The sequence below is a fragment of the Plecotus auritus genome (assembly GCF_963455305.1).
Source record: "Plecotus auritus genome assembly, chromosome: 5".
Taxonomy (NCBI): Eukaryota; Metazoa; Chordata; class Mammalia; order Chiroptera; family Vespertilionidae; genus Plecotus; species Plecotus auritus.
This window is the reverse complement of record NC_137776.1, coordinates 135,106,312-135,126,653: the sequence shown is the minus strand read 5'-3', so window position 1 is coordinate 135,126,653 and position 20,342 is coordinate 135,106,312. Positions and strand designations below refer to the sequence as shown.

The 20,342-nt window shown below is 36.2% G+C and overlaps 1 protein-coding gene across 2 annotated transcripts in view; it reads left to right on the top strand.

The window, feature by feature from the left end:
• The window catches only part of JAK2 (Janus kinase 2), a 112,222-nt gene extending 91,880 nt beyond the window's left edge, over positions 1–20,342 (top strand). For both annotated transcript variants that reach the window (XM_080669931.1, XM_080669930.1), the window contains exons 17-25: positions 3,306–3,457; positions 3,610–3,760; positions 4,461–4,597; positions 9,186–9,375; positions 9,936–10,060; positions 10,232–10,404; positions 14,650–14,767; positions 16,794–16,907; positions 17,157–20,342. In XM_080669931.1, coding sequence (XP_080526057.1) covers positions 3,306–3,457; positions 3,610–3,760; positions 4,461–4,597; positions 9,186–9,375; positions 9,936–10,060; positions 10,232–10,404; positions 14,650–14,767; positions 16,794–16,907; positions 17,157–17,264 — 1,268 coding nt within the window. In that variant the 3' untranslated portion in view covers positions 17,265–20,342. The remainder of the gene's footprint in view (positions 1–3,305; positions 3,458–3,609; positions 3,761–4,460; positions 4,598–9,185; positions 9,376–9,935; positions 10,061–10,231; positions 10,405–14,649; positions 14,768–16,793; positions 16,908–17,156) is intronic.

Below are 20,342 nucleotides of genomic sequence, written 5' to 3'. Positions count from 1 at the left end.
TTTGCTTCTTGGTGAGCCTGGCTAGAGGTTCATCAATCTTGTTTATCCTTTCAAAGAACCAGCTCTTGGTTTTGTTGATCTTTTGTATTGTTTCTTTGGTCTCTATGTCGTTTATCTGTGCTCTGATCTTTATTATTTCCTTCCTTCTGCTTACACTGGGCTTTTCTTGTTGCTCTTTTTCTAACTCTTTGAGTTGTTGGGTTAGGTAATTTATTACCCCTGTTTCTTGTTTTTTGCAGTAGGCTTGTAGAGCTATGAACTTCCCTCTCAAGACTGCTTTCGCTGTGTCCCATAGATTTTGGATTGTAGTGTTTTCATTGTCATTTGTTGTCATGATGTTTTTTATTTCTTCTTTGATCTCTCTGGTAACCCAGTCATGGTTTAATAGCATGCTGTTTAGTCTCCATGTGTTTGATTTCTTTGGGTTGTTTTTATTGTAGTTGATTTCTAGTTTTATGCCACTGTGGTCTGAGAAGATGCTTGATATGATTTCTATCTTCTTGAATTTGAAGAGGCTTTGCCTATGTCCCAACATATGGTCTATCTTTGAAAATGACCCATGTGCACTTGAGAAGAATGTATATTCTGTGGCTTTGGGGTGAAATGTTCTGAAGATGTCAATTAATTCCATCTGGTCTAGTGAGTCATTTAGGATTGATGTTTCTTTGCTGATTTTTTGTTTAGAGGATTTGTCCAATGGTGATAGTGGGGTATTAAAGTCTCCTACTATGATTGTATTGCTGTCAATCTCTTCCTTGATATCCTCCAGGAGTTTTTTTATGTATTTGGGTGCTCCTGTATTGGGTGCATATATGTTTACCAGAGTTATTTCTTCTTGTTGGATTGCTCCCTTTAGTATTATGAAGTGGCCTTCCTTATCTCTTGTTATGTCCTTCAGTTTGAGATCTAATTTGTCAGATATAAGTATTGCTACCCCAGCTTTTTTTTCAGTTCCATTTGCCTGGAAAACCTTTTTCCATCCCTTCACCCTCAGTCTGTGTGCGTCTTTTTTTTTGAGGTGGGTTTCTTGTAGACAGCAGATATATGGGTCATGTTTTCTTATCCAATCCATTACCCTATGTCTTTTGATTGGGGCATTTAATCCGTTTACATTTAAAGTTATTATTGATAGGTACTTGTTTGTCGCCATTCCTATTCTCTACACCTGTGTTCCCTCTTCGCTTCCTATTTCTTTTTTTTTTTTTTACAGCAGACCCTTTAGCATTTCTTGCATTGCTGGTTTGGTGGTAATAAATTCCCTTAGTCCTTTTTTGTCTGTGAAGCTCCTGATTTCACCTTCAATTTTGATTGACAGCCTTGCTGGGTTCAGTATTCTTGGATTCAGACCCTTCCTTTGCATGACTTTGTATATTTCATTCCATTCCCTTCTGGCCTGATGAGTTTCTGTTGAGAAATCAGTTGCTAGTCTGATGGGGGTTCCTTTGTATGTAACTTTCTGTCTCTCTCTTGCTGCTTTTAAGATTCTTACTTTGTCGTTGGTGTTTGCCAATTTAATTATAATGTGCCTTGGCGTCGGTCTTTTGGGGTTCATTTTGCTTGGGACTCTGTGAGCTTCTTGGATTTGTGTGGGTTTTTTCTTCTCTATATCAGGGAAATTTTCTGTCATTATTTCTTCAAATAGGTTTTCTATTCCTTGCTCAGCTTCCTTTCCTTCTGGAACCCCTATTATGCGGATGTTGTTTTGTTTCATGTTGTCCCAAAGTTCCCTTAGGCTCTCCTCCTGCCTTTTAATTTTTTTTTCTAGAAGTTGCTCTACTTGGGTATTTTTTCCCATCTTGTCTTATAGCTCACTGATGCGGTCCTCTGCTTCTTCTAGTCTACTCTTGATGCTTTCTATTGAGTTCTTTACAGCAGCAATGTCATTTTTCATTTCTTCTTGGTTCTTCTTCATTTCCTCTTGGTTCTTGCTCATATTGTCGAATTTGTCTTCCATTCTTTTCAGCCACCTTATGACCATTTCTCTGAATTCTTTTTCTGGAAGGTTGCTTGCTTCCATTTCGTTTACTTCCTTTTCTGGTGATGCCTGCTTTTCTTTCATATGCGGGCTGTGTCTTTGTCTCCCCATGGTCTCTCTTCTCTGGGTGTCTGGTTATGTAGTTCTCTCTCTCCTTATCCTAGGCGAAATCTGACCCTTCCGTGGTGGAGTGTAGAGCTCCTCTGAACCCGTGTGTTTGCGCCAATTGGGGAGCGTTGTTCTGGGGCTCGCAGCTGTTCCGTGGGTGCCGCAGTTGTCTAAAGTGCTCTTTTCTGAATACTGTTTTTTGAGGATATTTCATGATTTGAACAGAACCCACATATATTGATTCTGTACCTGTATATGTTGGTAAATTTTTTTTTTAATATATTTTATTGATATTTTACAGAGAGGAAGGGAGAGGGATATAGAGCTAGAAACATCGATGAGAGAGAAACATCGATTAGCTGCCTCCTGCACACCTCCCACTGGGGATGTGCCCGCAACCAAGGTACATGCCCTTGACCGGAATCGAACCTGGGACCCTTCAGTCCGCAGGCCGATGCTCTATCCACTGAGCCAAACCGGTTTCGGCTGTTGGTAAAATTTAGTCATTCATCTGCCTATTGGTCCTTATTTTTTCATCCACAAAATAGAACTACCACTGCTATTTAAAACAGATTAGAATGATGCTCACTTTACCTTTACTACTTAAACGTTGTAAAAAAACGACAAAAAATATCAAGAGACAATTTTAAGATAAATTGTATGGAAAAAATGTTTTTTTGAATGCAAAATTAATAGGAATGGGTAGAGAGACACTATGACAATGTAGCAATTTTCAACCTTTTTTGTCTTATGGCACACAAACTACTAAAATTCTGTGGCACACCAAAAAATATATTTTTTGCTGATCTTACAAAAAAAAGTATAACTTTGATGCATTCACACTGGATGTCTATTGTTGTGTTGGCTGTTGTAATTTTTTTACTTGACAGTTTAAGGAAAAGAGGTCATTGCCCCTAAGTAGTCAGGTATTACATGTTTTAAAAATTCTTGTGGCACATGGGCTTAAAATTGGTGATTTTATGGAAAAAAGTTTAGTTGATCCAGGATTTATTGTACGGGATTCTAATTCTCTTAGTGCTAATAACAAATTGTGTGATTTTGGGCAAATTATTCAGTCTTTATGGATCTCAGTGTTGTCTTTGTTAAAAATGAGATCTTAAATTAGATGATTATTCAAATCAGTTTGAAAATTATTTGCGTATAAAAGAATTACTTACTTGTGAGAACTATTTAACCATATTATATTCCTATCACTTAAAAGTTCTTCAGGAGAGAATACCATGGGTACCACCTGAATGTATTGAAAATCCTAAAAACTTAAACTTGGCAACAGATAAATGGAGTTTTGGTACCACTTTGTGGGAAATCTGCAGTGGAGGAGATAAGCCTCTGAGTGCTTTGGATTCTCAAAGAGTAAGTTTATATAGACAGTGGGGTTGGATTAGTTTTGTGATCCTTGATGATTCTCTTTTACATGATTTTATATTTTTTAGCCCATCTAATGTTAAAAAGAAGGGGTTGATAAGATATTACACAATTCTCAATGTGTGGTTCTTTAATTATAGAAGCTACAGTTTTATGAAGATAGACACCAGCTTCCTGCACCAAAGTGGACAGAATTAGCAAATCTTATTAATAATTGTATGGATTATGAACCAGATTTTAGACCTTCTTTCAGAGCCATCATACGAGATCTTAATAGTTTGTTTACTCCAGGTATGTATTGATGGAACAATCTTAATGATTCTCCAGCTATCTTTCCATTTTTGTTGTATTTAACAAATCTTTACTAATTTTGTAGCCCTCCCAATAAGTTCTTTGATGTCTTTTAGAATCTCATATGGCCATATGACTTTCCCACTTTACACATATTCTAGACTCCTTGATTGAGCAATTTTTACATTAAAAAAAGGCTTTTTCTCCTTCACTTACCCAGTTTTAGTCTGCCACTTGATGAGTAGTATATTATAAAAGTTTGTCTTATTTGAGTTTTTAAAAAACAATTACTTGTTTTTAAAAACTAGTTTTCATACATTTTATAATTCATTTTCTAAACATGGAGTAGATTTGTTTTTTTTGTCCACTCCTTTAAAATATGTAGCTAAATATGCATGTGTCTGACCTACAGGTATTTCCTTTTCCAGTATTACTAATATCACAACAAAATCAGAATATAGTCTTTACAAATATAAAAACTGCCTATTTTATAAAGTAATTATCCTTTGTAAAAATCTTTCTTGAAAGCCTGTCAGATTGTGGGTAATAAGTAAAGGCTCCATTAATATAATCTAAGCTATTAACATTAACCTGTGTTTAGTATTTCTAACTCATTCTAATTATTTTGGTCAGCTTGAATACATATTAACCCAGAGAATTTATTTGCCAGCTTATGGTATAATATTCTTTATTTCTGCAGATTATGAATTATTAACAGAGAATGACATGTTACCAAATATGAGGATAGGTGCCCTAGGGTTTTCTGGTGCTTTTGAAGACCGAGACCCTACTCAGTTTGAGGAGAGACACTTGAAATTTCTGCAGCAACTTGGCAAGGTAAGATGAAAGAAGTTTTTTAAATAGTTAAATTATAACCATAGAACATTTTATTTAGGAAAAAAAAGGCTTTAAAGATTCTTTAAAGTTCACATTTCATTAAACTTTTAAGGAGTATTTGTAGAAAAAAATTTAATTGTCAGATGTTGGAGAAGTTCTGTGTTAAACAACTGTCTTTAAAAAGAACTTTTCAGAATCTTTAACATGTAATATGCATTGAACATCTTCAAAAATTAGGTAACATTTCCCCAATTGATTTGGCCATGGGACTGTTTCTTGGTAGAGGGTGCTTTATTTATGAAATAGAGAAAGGGACAATTAAGCCTTTCTTCTTCTTTTAAATCCTCAACTGAGGATATGTTTATTGATTTTAGAGAAAGGAAGAGAGAGAAATATTGATGTGAGATACAAACGTCTATTGGTTGCCTCTCATACGCACCATAACAATGAACGTGCAACCTAGGTATGTGTGCTGACTGGGAATTGGACCTGTAACCTTTTTTTTTTTTTCTTTATTGATTAAAGTATCACATATTTTCCTCATCCCCCCATTCCCATCCCAAACCCCTCCTCATGCATGCCCCCACCCCCCTGTTGTCCGTGACCACTGGTTAGGCTTATATGCATTCATACAAGTCCTTTGGTTGATCTCTCCTCTTTACTCCCACCCTCCCCTACCTTCCCTCTGAGGTTTGACAGTCTGATCGATGCTTCCCTGTCTCCGGGTCTGTTTTTATTCATCAGTTTATGTTATTCATTATTTCCCCTAGATTAGTGTGATCATGTGATACTGGACCTGTAACCTTTTGATGTACAGGATGCTCCAGCCAACTGAGCCACACCAACCAGGGCTAAATTAAGCCTTTCTACTCACTTCCTTTTTTAGTCATCTGAGAAAGAAATAATCTGATTGTTCAGAGTCTAGATGTTGACTGGACTATGTTCACTTACAAGGTCTTTCCATGGGACTCTCACAACATGGCAGCTGAGGGCAGACACCCAATGTGGAAATCATGGTCTTTTTATAACCTAATCTCAGTAGTGACATCTCATCACTGTTGTGTGGCCTGTGTAATTAAAGATTTAACTTTTAACTTACATGTGGTCAAAGTTTTTTTAAAAATTGACTTCAAAAATATAACTGAAAATAGTCTATTAGAAACTTTAGCTCAACACTATGTTGTTCTGTTCTTTAAGAATGCAATAATATCCAAAATATATTACTTTGATTAATACCCAAAACTTAATTGTAAATGTTATCTATCAACTCTGTATAGATAATAAATCTTAAATAAAAAGAGAAGAGGTTTCTTTAATGACTCACCTTAAAAAAAAGTGGGAACATCCTCATAGGCTAAAAATTTACTTTCTTGAGCAAATAATACAGACTGTGTACTAATCTGCTCAGGCTGACATAACAAAATACCATAGACTTAGTGGCTTTACCATCAGATATTTATTTCTGATAGTTCCAGAGGCTGGAAAGTCTGAAATCAAGGTTCTGACAGGGTTTGGTTGCTGGTGAGGGCTCACTTATTGGTACTCATTTGGCCATCTTATTGACAGCTTTAGTGTCTCTTCCTCTTCTTTTTTTTTGTTAATCCTCACCTGAGATTTTTTCCATTGATTTTTTAATTATTTTTTTATTTTTTTTAATTTAATAAGTCTTTATTATTCAGAGTATTACAATTGTTTCTCCTTTTTCCCCCCATAGCTCCCCTCCACCCGATTCCCACCCCACCCTTTGCCCTTACCTCCCCCCACACTGTCCTCATCCATAGGTGTATGATTTTTGTCCAGTCTCTTCCTGCACCCTCCCTACCCCTTTCCCCCTGAGAATTATCAGTCCACTCCCTTTCTATGCCCCTGATTCTATTCTATTCACCAGTTTATTCTGTTCCTCAGATTTTTAGGTTCACTTGTTGATAGATATGTATTTGTTGTTCATAATTTTTCTCTTCTTCCTCTTCTTAAAGAATACCTTTCAGCATTTCATATAATACTGGTTTGGTGGTGATGAACTCCTTTAGCTTTTTATTATCTGTGAAGCTCTTTATCTGACCTTCCATTCTGAATAATAGCTTTGCTGGGTAGAGTAGTCTTGGTTGTAGGTTCTTGCTATTCATCTCTTTGAATATTTCTTGCCACTCCCATCTGGCCTGCATAGTTTCTGTTGAGAAATCAGCTGATAATCGTATGGGTGCTCCCTTGTAGGTAACTAACTGTTTTTCTCTTGCTGCTTTTAATATTCTCTCTTTGTCTTTTGCTCTTGGCATTTTAATTATGATGTGTCTTGGTGTGGTCCTCTTTGGATTCCTTTTGTTTGGGGTTCTGTGTGCTTCCTGGAGTTGTAAGTCTATTTCTTTCACCAGGTGGGGGGAGTTTTCGGTCATTATTTCTTCCAATAGGTTTTCAGTATCTTGCTCTCTCTCTCTTGTTCTGGCACCCCCATAATTCTGATGTTGGTACACTTGAAGTTGTCCCAGAGGCTTCTTACACTATGTTCAACTTTTTGGATTCTTTTTTCTTTTTTTTGCTTTTCCAGTTGAATGTTTTTTGCTTCTTTGTATTTCAAATCTTTGACTTGATTCTTGCGTTCTTCTAGTCTGCTGTTGGGTCTCTATATAATATTTTTTATTTTAGTCAGTGTATGTTTAATTTTTAGTTGGTCCTTTTTCATATCTTCGAGGGTCTCGTTATATTTATTGGCCTTTTCTAGGATATTCTTGAAAAGCCTTATAACCGTGGTTTTGAATTCTATATCCAGTCGTTTGTTTTCCTCCATTTCTTTCGTTTGTGATCTGTTTCTTCGTCTCCCCATTTTTCACTGCTTCCCTGAGTTGGTAGGGTGGCTTTGTGTGCTAGGTTTCCTATATGGCCCAGTGGGTCGGCTTCCCCAGTTAACCTGAGGTGGACACTCTTGGTGCACCCCTTTGTGGACTGTGTGTACAGCCTTGTTGTAGTTAAGTCTTGATTGTTGTTGGTATCACTGGGAGGAATTGACCTGCAGGCCAGTTGGCTGTGAGGATCAGCTGTGTCTACACTGGGAGATTTTCGGTGCTGAAGACGGCCTTATAGGATTAGCCTTGCCAGATTGCAAAAGCCTCTGTGCTCAGCTTGGAAGGGGTGGAGTCTCAGGGCGGAGCAGACAGTCTTGGCTTCCTGTCAGCCCTGCCCTTGCGCGCGCAAGTCTCCCGGCCTCTGCCTTCCGCGGTTCCCGAGTTTCCCCCTGACAGTCCAGATTTCCCCCGTAAGAGCGTGGGTCCCCAGGGGCTCGCCTGGAACTGCGGTTCAGTGCAATCAGAACTGGGGTTCAGTGCAGTCAGGACCTTCTGACTCCCTTCTGCTAGGGATAGCCTGTGGTAACCTCCTCAGTCAGTCTTTGTGCGCACTCGCGCCTCCAGACCCCTGCCGCCGTGGCTCCCCTGAGTCTCCGAGTCTCCGTGTGCCTTTCTCTCTACCTGACAGTCCAAACTCCCCCTGTATGAGCCTGGGTCCACAGGGTTTTGCCCGGAACTGAGGTTCAGTGCAGTCAGAACTGGGGTTCAGTGCAGTCGGGGGCTTCCTTCCTTCTCCCGCCAGAGAAAGCCAGCCAGGCACTCCGCCGCCCTTCCTCTCTGCGCGCATGTGTCTCCGTACCTCAGCTCTTTGCCGCTCCTTCTCCGTGAGCTTTCCTCTTTCCTTCTAGTTGTAGAATTTCCACTCAGCCAGCTTTCCTGTGGTTCTGGATGGTGTCTGTTCTGTCTTTTAGTTGTAGTTTTGAAATTGTTGTGCGGGGCAGCAGTTTAGGTGCTTACCTATGCCGCCATCTTGGTTTCTCCTCTTTTCCATTGATTTTTAGAGAAAGTGAAAAGGAATGAGGGAGGAGGAGAAAGAGAGACAAACATCGATGTGAGAGATACATCGACTGGTTGCCTCCCATATGTGCCCTCATTGGGGCTGGGGATCGAACCTGCAACCCAAGTATGTGGCATTGACCAGGAATTGAACCCTCTCCCCTTTGGTGCTTGGGCCGACACTCTAAACACTCTGAGCCACACTGGTCAGAGCTCTTCTTCTTCTTATAAAGGCACCAGCTCTATCAGATTAAAGCCTCACCCTTATGTCCCCATTTATCCTTTATTGTCTCTTCACAGGCCCATTCTCCAATACATTCATTAGGGGGTTAGGACTTTATCATATGAATTTTGGGGAGACATACACATTCAGTCCATAATAGGCCCTTACTCCATCCAGCTCACTGACAGTGATACCAAAGGGTGTATTGTGAAAAAGCGAAGTTCTTCCTGGAAGTTAGTGATAGCATGTCCCTTAGGTTGTCTTAATAATTAATGTTCATGATTTGTGTCTAAAAGCTTTTTGGAAGTTGTTTATATTTCAGCTTTTAATTCCTTTTGAAGAAATTAAATATATATGTTTTACTACCTACTAGTGGAATTAATATTTTCTTTTTTGTCCTGAAAGTTACCCAATCTATGCTTAGGGATGTGTGTTAATTCTGGCTGTTAGAATTGCTCATGTAATTAGAATTTGTTAGTGTTTGTGTGGAAAACTTGAGATTTCTTTCCTAATGTGCTGTATTGTTCAGGGTAATTTTGGGAGTGTTGAGATGTGCCGGTATGACCCTCTACAAGACAACACTGGGGAGGTGGTGGCTGTGAAAAAGCTCCAGCACAGTACTGAAGAGCACCTCAGAGACTTTGAAAGGGAAATTGAAATCCTTAAATCCCTGCAGCATGACAACATTGTAAAGTACAAGGGAGTGTGCTACAGTGCTGGTATGTTGCCCATTGAAATCTATTTTGAACTCAAGCTATGTTGTTGGCATCCTGGGTAATAGAAACATCCTGTCTCAAGATGTGGACTTATAACAGTGCCCAGAGAGAGAAGACTGAAGACTGCTTGGTGATGGTGAACTGTAACTACAGGAAGTCTCTGGCTAATTGGTTAATCATTCTCTTCACTGAAAATGGTTGTTATCACCCTTGCTTATGCTTATTAAGTGAATATCATTTTCAAAGAAAGAAATTGTCTTTGCTCATATTTTCTTTAAAAATATAATATTTAAATTAGATGCTTTTTGTTCAGTACAAAATGAGGAGAAAGGAAGTTTTCTCAGCTTATTTTGATTTGCATACAGGGTTACAGAAGACTAAAACAACTATTTTGATTCAAAAAGCATGTGTTGTTTACTCTTTCACCTTTAATTTACAATCAAATTCTTTCATCTTAGACTCAGATTTTATATATCTTTAAGTCATTTATGTATGGTTGTTTTTTAATATTTCATCAGTAAAATATGGCAAAGTATAACATGTTCCCATTTGTGTTTTAAAAGGCCGGCGTAATCTAAGATTAATTATGGAATATTTACCATATGGAAGTTTAAGAGACTATCTCCAAAAGCATAAAGAACGAATAGATCATAAGAAACTTTTGCAATATACATCACAAATATGCAAGGTACCTAATATTCTGGCTATTTGTTGTAGATGAAGTGAACATGTTTAGGTAATTGTTAAGAAATTCTCTAGTTTATCTTAGATAATTAAGGGAGTATAAATAGGCAAGACCATTGAAATTGTTTATGTTTACAAAACTGGCTGAAAGAAAAAATGTTACTTTTATCCATAGGGTATGGAATATCTTGGTACAAAAAGGTATATCCACAGGGATCTGGCAACAAGGAATATATTGGTAGAGAATGAAAACAGAGTTAAAATTGGAGATTTTGGGTTAACAAAAGTCTTGCCACAAGACAAAGAATACTACAAAGTGAAAGAACCTGGTGAAAGTCCTATATTCTGGTGAGTATATTTTAGTACAGTAAAATGAAATTTTAGAGCATAAACTTCAAACTTTATTTTTACCATTACTAATAGTTTGTCATTTATATATTTACTAGAGGCCTGGTGCATGAATACGTGCATGGGTGGGGTCCAGCTGGCCCTCCCTGATCGGGGTGGGGGAGGCGATTGGAGGCAGGGCTGGCTGGGGGGCAGTTGGCAGGCTGGCCCTGCCCCCTGGTCAAACTCCCGGTTGAACTCCCAGTCAAGGGGACAATTTGCATATTAGCCTTTTATTATATAGGATAATAATAGCAAAAATTTCTCATGTATTTACATTGGGCTTAAATGCATGTCATGGATTATTTCATTTAATCCTCATAAGAATCCTTGGAGAATATGTATTAGTTTCTCATTTTAAGCATGAAGGAACTGAATTCTAGACAGGGTAAATAGTTTGCTCAAGGTCAAGGTATTTTAGATTCCACATATTATATCAAGTGAAATCATAGGGTATTTGTCCTTTTATGTCTGACTTATTTCACTTAGCATGATACCCTAGAGGTGTTGGAGGTGTCCTAGGGAGATGGATGAAAATGGTGAAAGGGAATAAGCAGTACAAACTTCCAGTTATAAAATAAGTCACAGGGGTGTAATGTACAGCACAAGGAAGATAGTTGGTGGTATCATAACTTTGTATGGTGACAGATGGTTACTAGATTTATCACTGTGATCACCTCATAAGGTATGTAAATGTTGAATAACTATGTTGTACATCTGAAACTCATATAATATTATATGTCACTATACTTTAATAGAAAGAAAAGAAAGTATTAGTTAATTTTTTTTTAAGTTTATCGTAAGAGGAGGACAAGAACAAGAGGATCAGGGCTTGTAAGTGAATGGCATAATTGCAGAGCAAACAGGGAGCAATTGGGGCTAGAATTATATTGAGCACTGTACAACATGTTAATGAGTTCAGCCTTTATTTAGTAAACATTGTGTAGGTGAAAGATTTAGAGGCTTTATCCAGGGAATAACATTGTGGGAGTCATATTTTAGGAATTTGAATTTACTTTTTTCCCCCCTCCACCTCTACTTTTGGTGCAGAACATCAGTTCTCAAAGTATGGGGACCTCTAGGGAGTCTGTTACCAAAAGTTATTTTAATACTAATACTAAGATGTTATTTGCCTTTTTCACTCTCCTTTTTTCATGAGTAGATAGTGGAATTTTTCATAGGTTATACTCTTATACTCTCTATTAAACCAAACAGTAAAGAAACTTTTAAAATGTAAAACAATGCTACTCTTCTCACAGAAGCATTCTTTTTATAGTAATTTTTTTTCAGTAATTTTTAAGAGTGTATAGGGGCCTTTGACCAAATGGTTGGAGAACTGTATAGAGGGTACATTGTATTAAGGTGAGGCTAACAGCAGGGAGAAGCTAGAAAGAAAACAGTTTTATTACTGAATAAGTATTAATCCAGGAGGCATTGTGCATCAAAAGTAATCTGCTTATAGATTACAAAGAGAGAAAGAAATCTTATTCTTTCTTATGGCCAAGCAAATTCAACCCATTACATACATTTTCTCATGATAAACCAGTAACTAGTCCTCAAGTGAGAGGACTTGACATCACATTTGTCACACGTGGTTCATCCTAAATTCACTGGGTAATTGAAGTCACCATTTGTTAGCTAATTGGCTTTATCAAAGGAAAAATAAAGTCATAACTTATGACAAGAGATAATTTTGTAACTTGGAAGGAGGCATCTGCTGAAGTCAGGTTCCTACCGTCCTACAAAAACTGAGAAGTAGCGTTGCTAACTTCCTTGATGATTACATCACAAAGAGATGGTTCCCAGGTTCTGGAGAAAAACATACCATAAAGCTGGCAAGAGGCTTTTGAACAAAAGCTTTAAAAAATATTTACATACATTTGAAAGAGATAAAGAATTTACAGTGGTAAGTTTTCTAAAGTAATTGCTTTAAGAAAAGAGGGGGAAGAGTCATTTTCCTCATTTTCAACAAGGAAAATTTTATTTTTTTCTTTTTGATTTGTATTTATTCTTACATTAGTGATGGGAGAGAGAAATAGCCTTAGAGATTGGGGAAGGGAGGAGTGAGGAAGCAATTACAGGAGTGCTTTCAGGAAAACCAAAGGATGAGAATATTTTACAATGGTTGGAGGAGTAGCACTATCTTCAGGGATGTTATGTTCCATTTGTGGGCTAAAGCTAACATTTATTTAAAAATATAACTAAAGATGTAATGTGTTTTAAAAAACTATAAAATGAAAATAGCATTGCATGGTTAATTGTGTGGCATAGACTACAAGTATTATAGAAATTCAGTAGCATTGGGTCATGAAAACCTTGAGTAGTCAGAGAAGGATTTGTGGAAGTGAGTATATTTTAAAGGAGAGATTTTTGTAATTCATATTTTTAATCTAATTTTTTAAAAATTTTATTGTTTAAGTATTACAATTAGTAGTACATATGTCTCTTCCCTCCCCACCCCCCATTGACCTCCTCCCAGCCTCCCCTACCCCCTGGCACTTGCCCTCACCACCGCGTCCCCCCACCCCCCAGTGTCTTGTGTCTATTGATTTGCTTATATGCATGCATACACGTCCTTCAGTTGATCTCTTACCCTCAACCCTCCCCTGCCTTCCCGCTGTAATCTATTTTTGTTCAACAGTTTATAATGTTCTTTATATTCCACAAATGAGTGAGATCATGTGGTATTTATCTTTCACTGACTGATTTATGTCACTTAGCATAATACTCTCCAGTTCCATCCATGCTGTTGCAAATGATAAGAATTCCTTCTTTTTTGCAGCAGCGTAGTATTCCATTGTATAGATGTACCACAGTTTTCTAATCCACTCATCTGCTGGTGGGCATTTAGGCTGTTTCCAAATCTTAGCTATGGTAAATTGTGCTGATATGAACATAGGGGTGCATATATCCTTTCTAATTGGTGTTTCTGTTTTCTTGGGATAATCTCATCAATCTTAAACAGATCTCTGTCATCACTCTCTATAATAAGGATAAACTTAGCAATGTAACCAGGACATTCACAGACCATTAGCCAAAATTCTCCTTTGGTTAATGTTGATACTTGAGTAGATAGTAGCACCATTTCTTCCTAGACTTTCTGTTTTCTGTGCTCCTTCACAAAAATCACTTCCTTGTGATGAGCAGCTTCTTTCTTTTATATGTTAACTAGAGGCCCAGTGCATGAAATTCGTGCATGGATAGGGTCCCTAGTGGCTGCTGGCCGGGGCCTCCCTTCACACCCGCCTTGGTCTGGTGCAGCCCACTCACCTGCTTCGTCATCCCGCCACAGTCCCACTCTCATCGGGGCCCTTTGGGGCTGGCAGCACCTCCACTGCCACCACGGCCAGCACCACGTCGCCAGTGCCCGCCATGTTCCACACCATCCCCTGGTGGTCAGTACATGTCTAATTCCTGGTCGGTCGAACTCCCGCCCATAGGGACAATTTGCATATTAGCCTTTTATTATATAGGATATTTTCAAGTCTTGCTCCAGTTTAGGAGCAACTTTTTCTCTCTGTGGTACTTTGCAGTTAACCCTGGTGTTTCCTATAGAGGCAAAAGAGATTTTTTTTTTTTTTTCAGTTTTGAGTTATCTTTGTGTATTTGGAGTTTTGGACCACTCTCAGGTTTGATATTCACTAGGAGGATTCGTAGCACTCAGCATACAGCCATATTCGTAGCTATGATTCTATACAGGGAACACAGAGCAAATCAGCAAAGGAAAAGGAGTCTGGGGCAAAACTGGAGGAAACCAAGCACAATCTTCCAAGGATCCTCTCTCAGTAAAGTCATATGGGACACACTTCCTTTTCCCAGCAGTAAGTTGTGACAACACAGTGCCCAAGGTTTGTATTGGGAATGGACATGTAAGCACCCTCGGCATGGTATGTACCACCATTTCAGACTCCTAGAGAGAAAGTAGGCGTTCGGCAGAAACCATGTAGTTGGCAGAAACATGTTAGGCACAGTGAGCCACTCTTATCATTTAGGGAATTGTGGAAACACTCCTGAAATCTAAGTTCCGGGTACCAGTCAAGTGTTAACATTGCAAGCAGGCCTTTTTTAGGATGACAGCCTCAAGCCTGCTATGGTAACTCTTTCCCATACATCTTGATTTTTTTTTTTTAATCCAATTGGTTTGCAGGTACAAACAAGAGTTGGCACATCAAGTAACCACCTTTTAAATGCTTTCCTATTTCACAGGTATGCTCCAGAATCACTGACAGAAAGCAAGTTTTCTGTGGCCTCAGATGTTTGGAGCTTTGGAGTGGTTCTGTATGAACTTTTCACCTATATTGAGAAGAGTAAAAGTCCACCAGCGGTCAGTGTTTTTTATTTATTTTCAACTTTTTTTTTTTAATATGAGAAAAGCTTTTGCCAAACAATAATAGTAAGCTTAAAGCTTATCTAGCCTTTTCTTGCTTATTTGTAATACAACATCCAATAAAATAACCCTAAACTTATTCATTAAATTAACTTGAATTTTTAAAAAGAAGAGGGGTAGAGTACTATTTACTATATTCTCTTATTATTCTTAATACATCCAATAAACTCATTCGTTCTAGGAATTATTGCAAAAGTTAAAGTAAACCTTTTAAAGTATTTTTTTCCTGATCATTGTAGAATTTTCTTTAATATAGAAAAGTATGAGAAAAATCCTCTCCAATTCAACTACTCAGAGGTAACTATTTTAGTACTGTGGTATGTTTTCTTCCTGGCTTCTTTTAATTTTATATGTAAAAGTGAAACTGTATTAAAATAATTTTTTTTTATAAAATAAAGGTTATACTATACAGCTTGCTATCTTGTTTTTTTTTAACTAAGTATTAGAGCATGGATATTTTCCTATATTAGTAACTACTGAAAATATGGCTTCTAACTTTTGGATAGCATTTCATAATAAGGATATAATTTCTAAACAATTATTTTCTATTTTCAGTCTTTTAAGTAACACCTCAATGAACATAGTGACCATCCTTATACATAAATATTTGTTTCTCTCTGGTTGTCACCTTAGAATAAAAGTTTAATAATAGATGAAAGGATATGAACTCTTTTAAAGGTTCTTGAGTATTTCAAAATGCTTTCCAGAAAAGCTGTATCAGATTACACTCTCAATAGCAGTGCACAGGGTATGTGCATTTCATCATTTGACAGTATCCACTATTATGTTTTTATGCAGCTTTGCCAAATTGGTAGGAGAGAAGTTGCATCTATTTGATCTGAAATTTTGTTTCTCCTATTACTGTGACTGAACACATACTTATTGGGTATTTGGTGTATATATGTGTGTGCATTGTCTCCTTATGTGCTTTGCCCATTTTTATTTTGGTAATTTTTCTTATCAGTTTATAAGAGCTCTCTATATTTCAATAAAGGATGTGTTGTAAATATTTTCCTAGCTTACAAGTCAGGTTTTTATGAATTTTAAACACTTGAACATATTTTTCTCTCCATGTACTTTTACTTAAACATTTATTCTGCACTTTCTTTTTTTTTTTTTTAAATATATTTTATTGATATTTCACAGATAGGAAGGGAGAGGGATAGAGAGCTAGAAACATCGATGAGAGAGAAACATCGATCAGCTGCCTCCTGCACACCTCCCACTGAGGATGTGCCCGCAACCAAGGTGTACATGCCCTTGACCGGAATCGAACCTGGGACCTTTCAGTCACTAGGCTGATGCTCTATCCACTGAGCCAAACCGGTTTCGGCTGCACTTTCTTTTTATTATGCCCTCTTTTACATTCAACTTTTTATTTCAGCTGAAATGTAATGTAATGTGACATGTTATAACAATAGCCACCAAAAAAATAAAATGTGAATATGGTTTTAGTTCACTTGTTTTGGGCCCTTCTCAGGGAATTTGTGTTGAGTATATTACATTTATAGAAATGACATTATAGAGGTTCCACATATAACAATCCTATGTGAAGTATTCCTGAAAAGGAAGTTTAAAATAGTTTGACTTTTTAAAATATTTTTCATTGATTTTTTTTTTTAGAGAGAGAGGAAGGGAGAGGGATAGGGAGGTAGAAACACTGATGAGAGAGGAACATCATCAATCAGTTGCCTCCTGCATGCCCCCACTGGGGACCACGCCTACAACCCAGGCATGTGCCCTGACCAGGAATCGAACCAGCAACCTCTTGGTTCCTGGGTTGATGCTCAACCACTGAGTCACACCAACCGGGCAAAATAGTCTGTTTTTAAAATGTTTCAAGCATATAAGAAAGCATACATATATAGAATTGTTCCCATTTATTGGAAGAAGTTAAGAAAGATTTCTGCTTCAAGTTAAATGTACCCCAAAAATCTCACTGAAATGTGGGTTTATGTTTCAGGAATTCATGCGTATGATTGGCAACGACAAACAAGGACAGATGATTGTGTTTCATTTGATAGAACTCTTGAAGAATAATGGAAGATTACCAAGACCAGATGGATGCCCAGATGAGGTCACAAATTTATTTTTTTATCCACAGTAATCATACAATTTCTTGCTCTTTTAGAACAAGGACTTCAGGTCACTTCATCGAATTTAATTAATAAGCTTTTAAATAAATAGCATAATCATATAACTATGGATCTGGGCACAGATACCTATATGAAAGAATTAAGTGGGAGTTCTGAATTCATGTGTTCTGCCAATTAAAAAAATAGCACTTTGTGTTCATTGTAATTCTGGTTTATTTTCTCTTTTACAGATCTATGTGATCATGACAGAATGCTGGAATAATAATGTAAATCAACGCCCCTCTTTCAGACATCTAGCTCTTCGCGTTGATCAAATAAGGGACAACATTGCTGGATGAACGAAATGAACTTCACTCTGAGACCAAACTAAAGTTAGAGAACAAAGTTTTGTATTTCACATTGCTGTGGACTGTTACTACATATACCATTGTTATGTATATCATGTTGCTAGCCACAAAGATGTGGAAATATCTGCTCAAAACTTTCAAAGTATAGTGAGTTTTTCTTTATGGGGACACCAGTAAAAAAAATTGATGAAAAGTTCTGAGTAAAGAATTTTGTAAAAAATTTCATGAACTTATTAGTCAATTAACATCACTTTTCTTTGGCAAAAGAAAAAAATAGATTTTTTTAACTCAGAATTTTGAGAGATGAAAAAATTATAATATAAATTTTACAATGTTAAAGAAGCACAGAATACATATGTACCGTTTTTACCACAGTGAATGTATAATACCTTGGCATCTTGTGTGATCTTTTACACTAGGGCTGGTTCATTAATGGTGTTTTCTAATTTTTCCATAGTTGATCTATAATAACTTCACTATACAAACAAATTAAGATGCTCAAATAATTGAATAAGCACTTTTGTGTTCTTGTTCATCTATATCACTGGCCAGCAATATAAGCAGGTGTACACTTTTTGCTTATCATTCTTTGTACTGTAAATATTTTTCAAAGAAACGGGAACAAATGTTTAGTTTTATTTGTATAGAAATTTCCTTGACTATAAAGAATACATTTTGAAATGGAACAAGTTTACAAAGCTGTAACACAATCTATTTTCTTATTTGTCTCCTTTGTATCTATTTGTGATGAGTATGTTGTGTGTTTTTTTAAATAGATCTCTAAATTTTTCTAAGACTGGTAAATATTTTCTTTTAAAATTTTGAGATTACAAATGCAGGAATATTGTTATCCCTTGAGCTATTGGCTGCCAATATGATTCTTCAATCCTTTGGACCTATCATCATGCATTAAATTTAAGTGTAAGCCATATGATACATTGTTTTTTAAATGTATAAACCTATTAAGATTCATAGTGTGGGCTAGGGATTTTTTTTAAAGACTGTATTTTAGGGATTTCAGAAATCTCTTGTAGTCACAGAAGAAATTTTCTCTTAGAAAATTTAGAAAGTCTTTTATTCAAAGGAGAAATGAGAGGAAATTGGTTTAAAAAAAAAGTATGTTTGTTATTTTATTCCAGAATGCCAGTAGAAAATTCATAATATTCCTCTAAGAAAAATGAGAGTATACATATTTTCAGTGAAGTATAATGGCTTGTTTGTTGTCTTCGTCATTTGTTTCAGTGCTACTCCATTTTAGACACCGTACATAATATGAGGTGGCATTTTTTGTTATTTATAAAAAGTTTAAAATACTTAGTATTTGGGTTAAAAAGAAAATAATTTCTTACTCTTGTTTCAGTGGTATGTGCTATTTTTTAAACTTAGACTTTTAATTATTTTTCTGATTATTTTTTGGAGGTATTTTTAAAGTGCAAATTCTCTAAGAAAAAATGTTTCACATGTAAAGTTTGAGATTCTTTTGGTTGGAAGGAAGGAAAGAGGAGAAATTCTTTTTACATGATCTTTAAAATATTTTAGTGATTACCGAATGAAAAAATCATTTAAAATTTTAAAAGATTTCTAGTAGATATTTTGATGAAAGTTGAATATAATTTTTATTTAATTTGTAAAGACTCTTAAAGATCTGTAAATACAGTGCAATTAAAGATCTTCGTTTTGCTACTTTTCAAGTCAAAAGTATGATGATGTGCTTGATTTCAGATTTTTGTATTAAAACTTAAGTTCTGAAAGGTAGAATTTTAAAGGTCTAAAACATTTTGTTTGTTTTTATTTATTTTATTATTATTATTTTCTATTGATTTCAGAGAGGAAGGGAGAGGGAGAGGGAGAGAGAGATGGAAACATCAATGAGAGAGAATCATTGATTGGTTGCCTCCTGCATGCCCCCTACTGGGGATCGAGTCCGCAATCCCGGGCATGTGCCCCTGACTGGAATGGGATGCTTCAGTCTGCAGGACGATGCTCTATTCACTGAGCCAAACCAGTGAGGGCCATCTTGTTTGTTTTTAAAAACAAGGATGTTAACTAGATTTTCTTTTTAAAACGTTTTTAATGTTTCAGTTTTTAGTTGTAGAGAAGAAATACTTTATAAACATTTTTAAGTATTTAGAGTTGACTACCTTATTGTAAAATGTTAAATTTTCAAGAGAATTATTATTCGTTAAGGATTAGTAATGTTTTAAATTTTGATTCTGACTATACATAAAAAGAAATTGAACCTGTAGCTGTTTAGTTGGTTCTGCACAAGAAATAGGTAATTATTGTTCTAGTTAATGCCAAAATGTTTCTTCAAATTAATATTCTTCAGAAATGAGGGTAAAGATTTTCTTAGAATTCTGTAATTCTGTAAATATTCTGGTATAGTAAATTATACAGTCTTTATATAAATAATTCCTTATATCCATAGCTACCTGCTTTGGGAAACAGTCACTTTTTTATGTTATTTATACATGTGCTGCCAGTACACTGTAATTTGCTGTGAAGGAGTGCTTTCTTACAACCCAAGATTTCTGCTATAAAGTCAAGTGAAATTTTTATCACAACTATAACTTCTGATATTTCAATTTTATTTAAGTAATTCTGTTATGGAATAGACATTAGAAAATACCCACAGTTCTCTACCTGGGAGCCATTCTCCATGGGGTGATGTTATATGGCCAGTTTATGAAGACTATGTTATTTTTTCAATTGTGCCTTTAGCATGTTCCCACAAAATTGAAATATTGATGTAATAAATATTCAGAAGTTATTTTCTTTTTTATTGTCTTTTAAATACCTCCACCAAGGAAGCGGGGGTATACACATTGGTTTAGGAATGTGCAGAGAAAGCCTTTTATAACAGTAAACTTACCTTTAGATTTTTTTTTAAAGAAATGCTTCCTAAGATTACTACCAACTACTGCATGTTCTTATGAACATTACCATATACACTCTAGTTGTGGTATTTAAATGATTTCTAATGAAAGTTTCTTTGGTTTTCCAGTATTACTTACTAAAGCTTTTTCACTTTGCTATACTATATAATAAAACCCTAACATGCAAATCGAC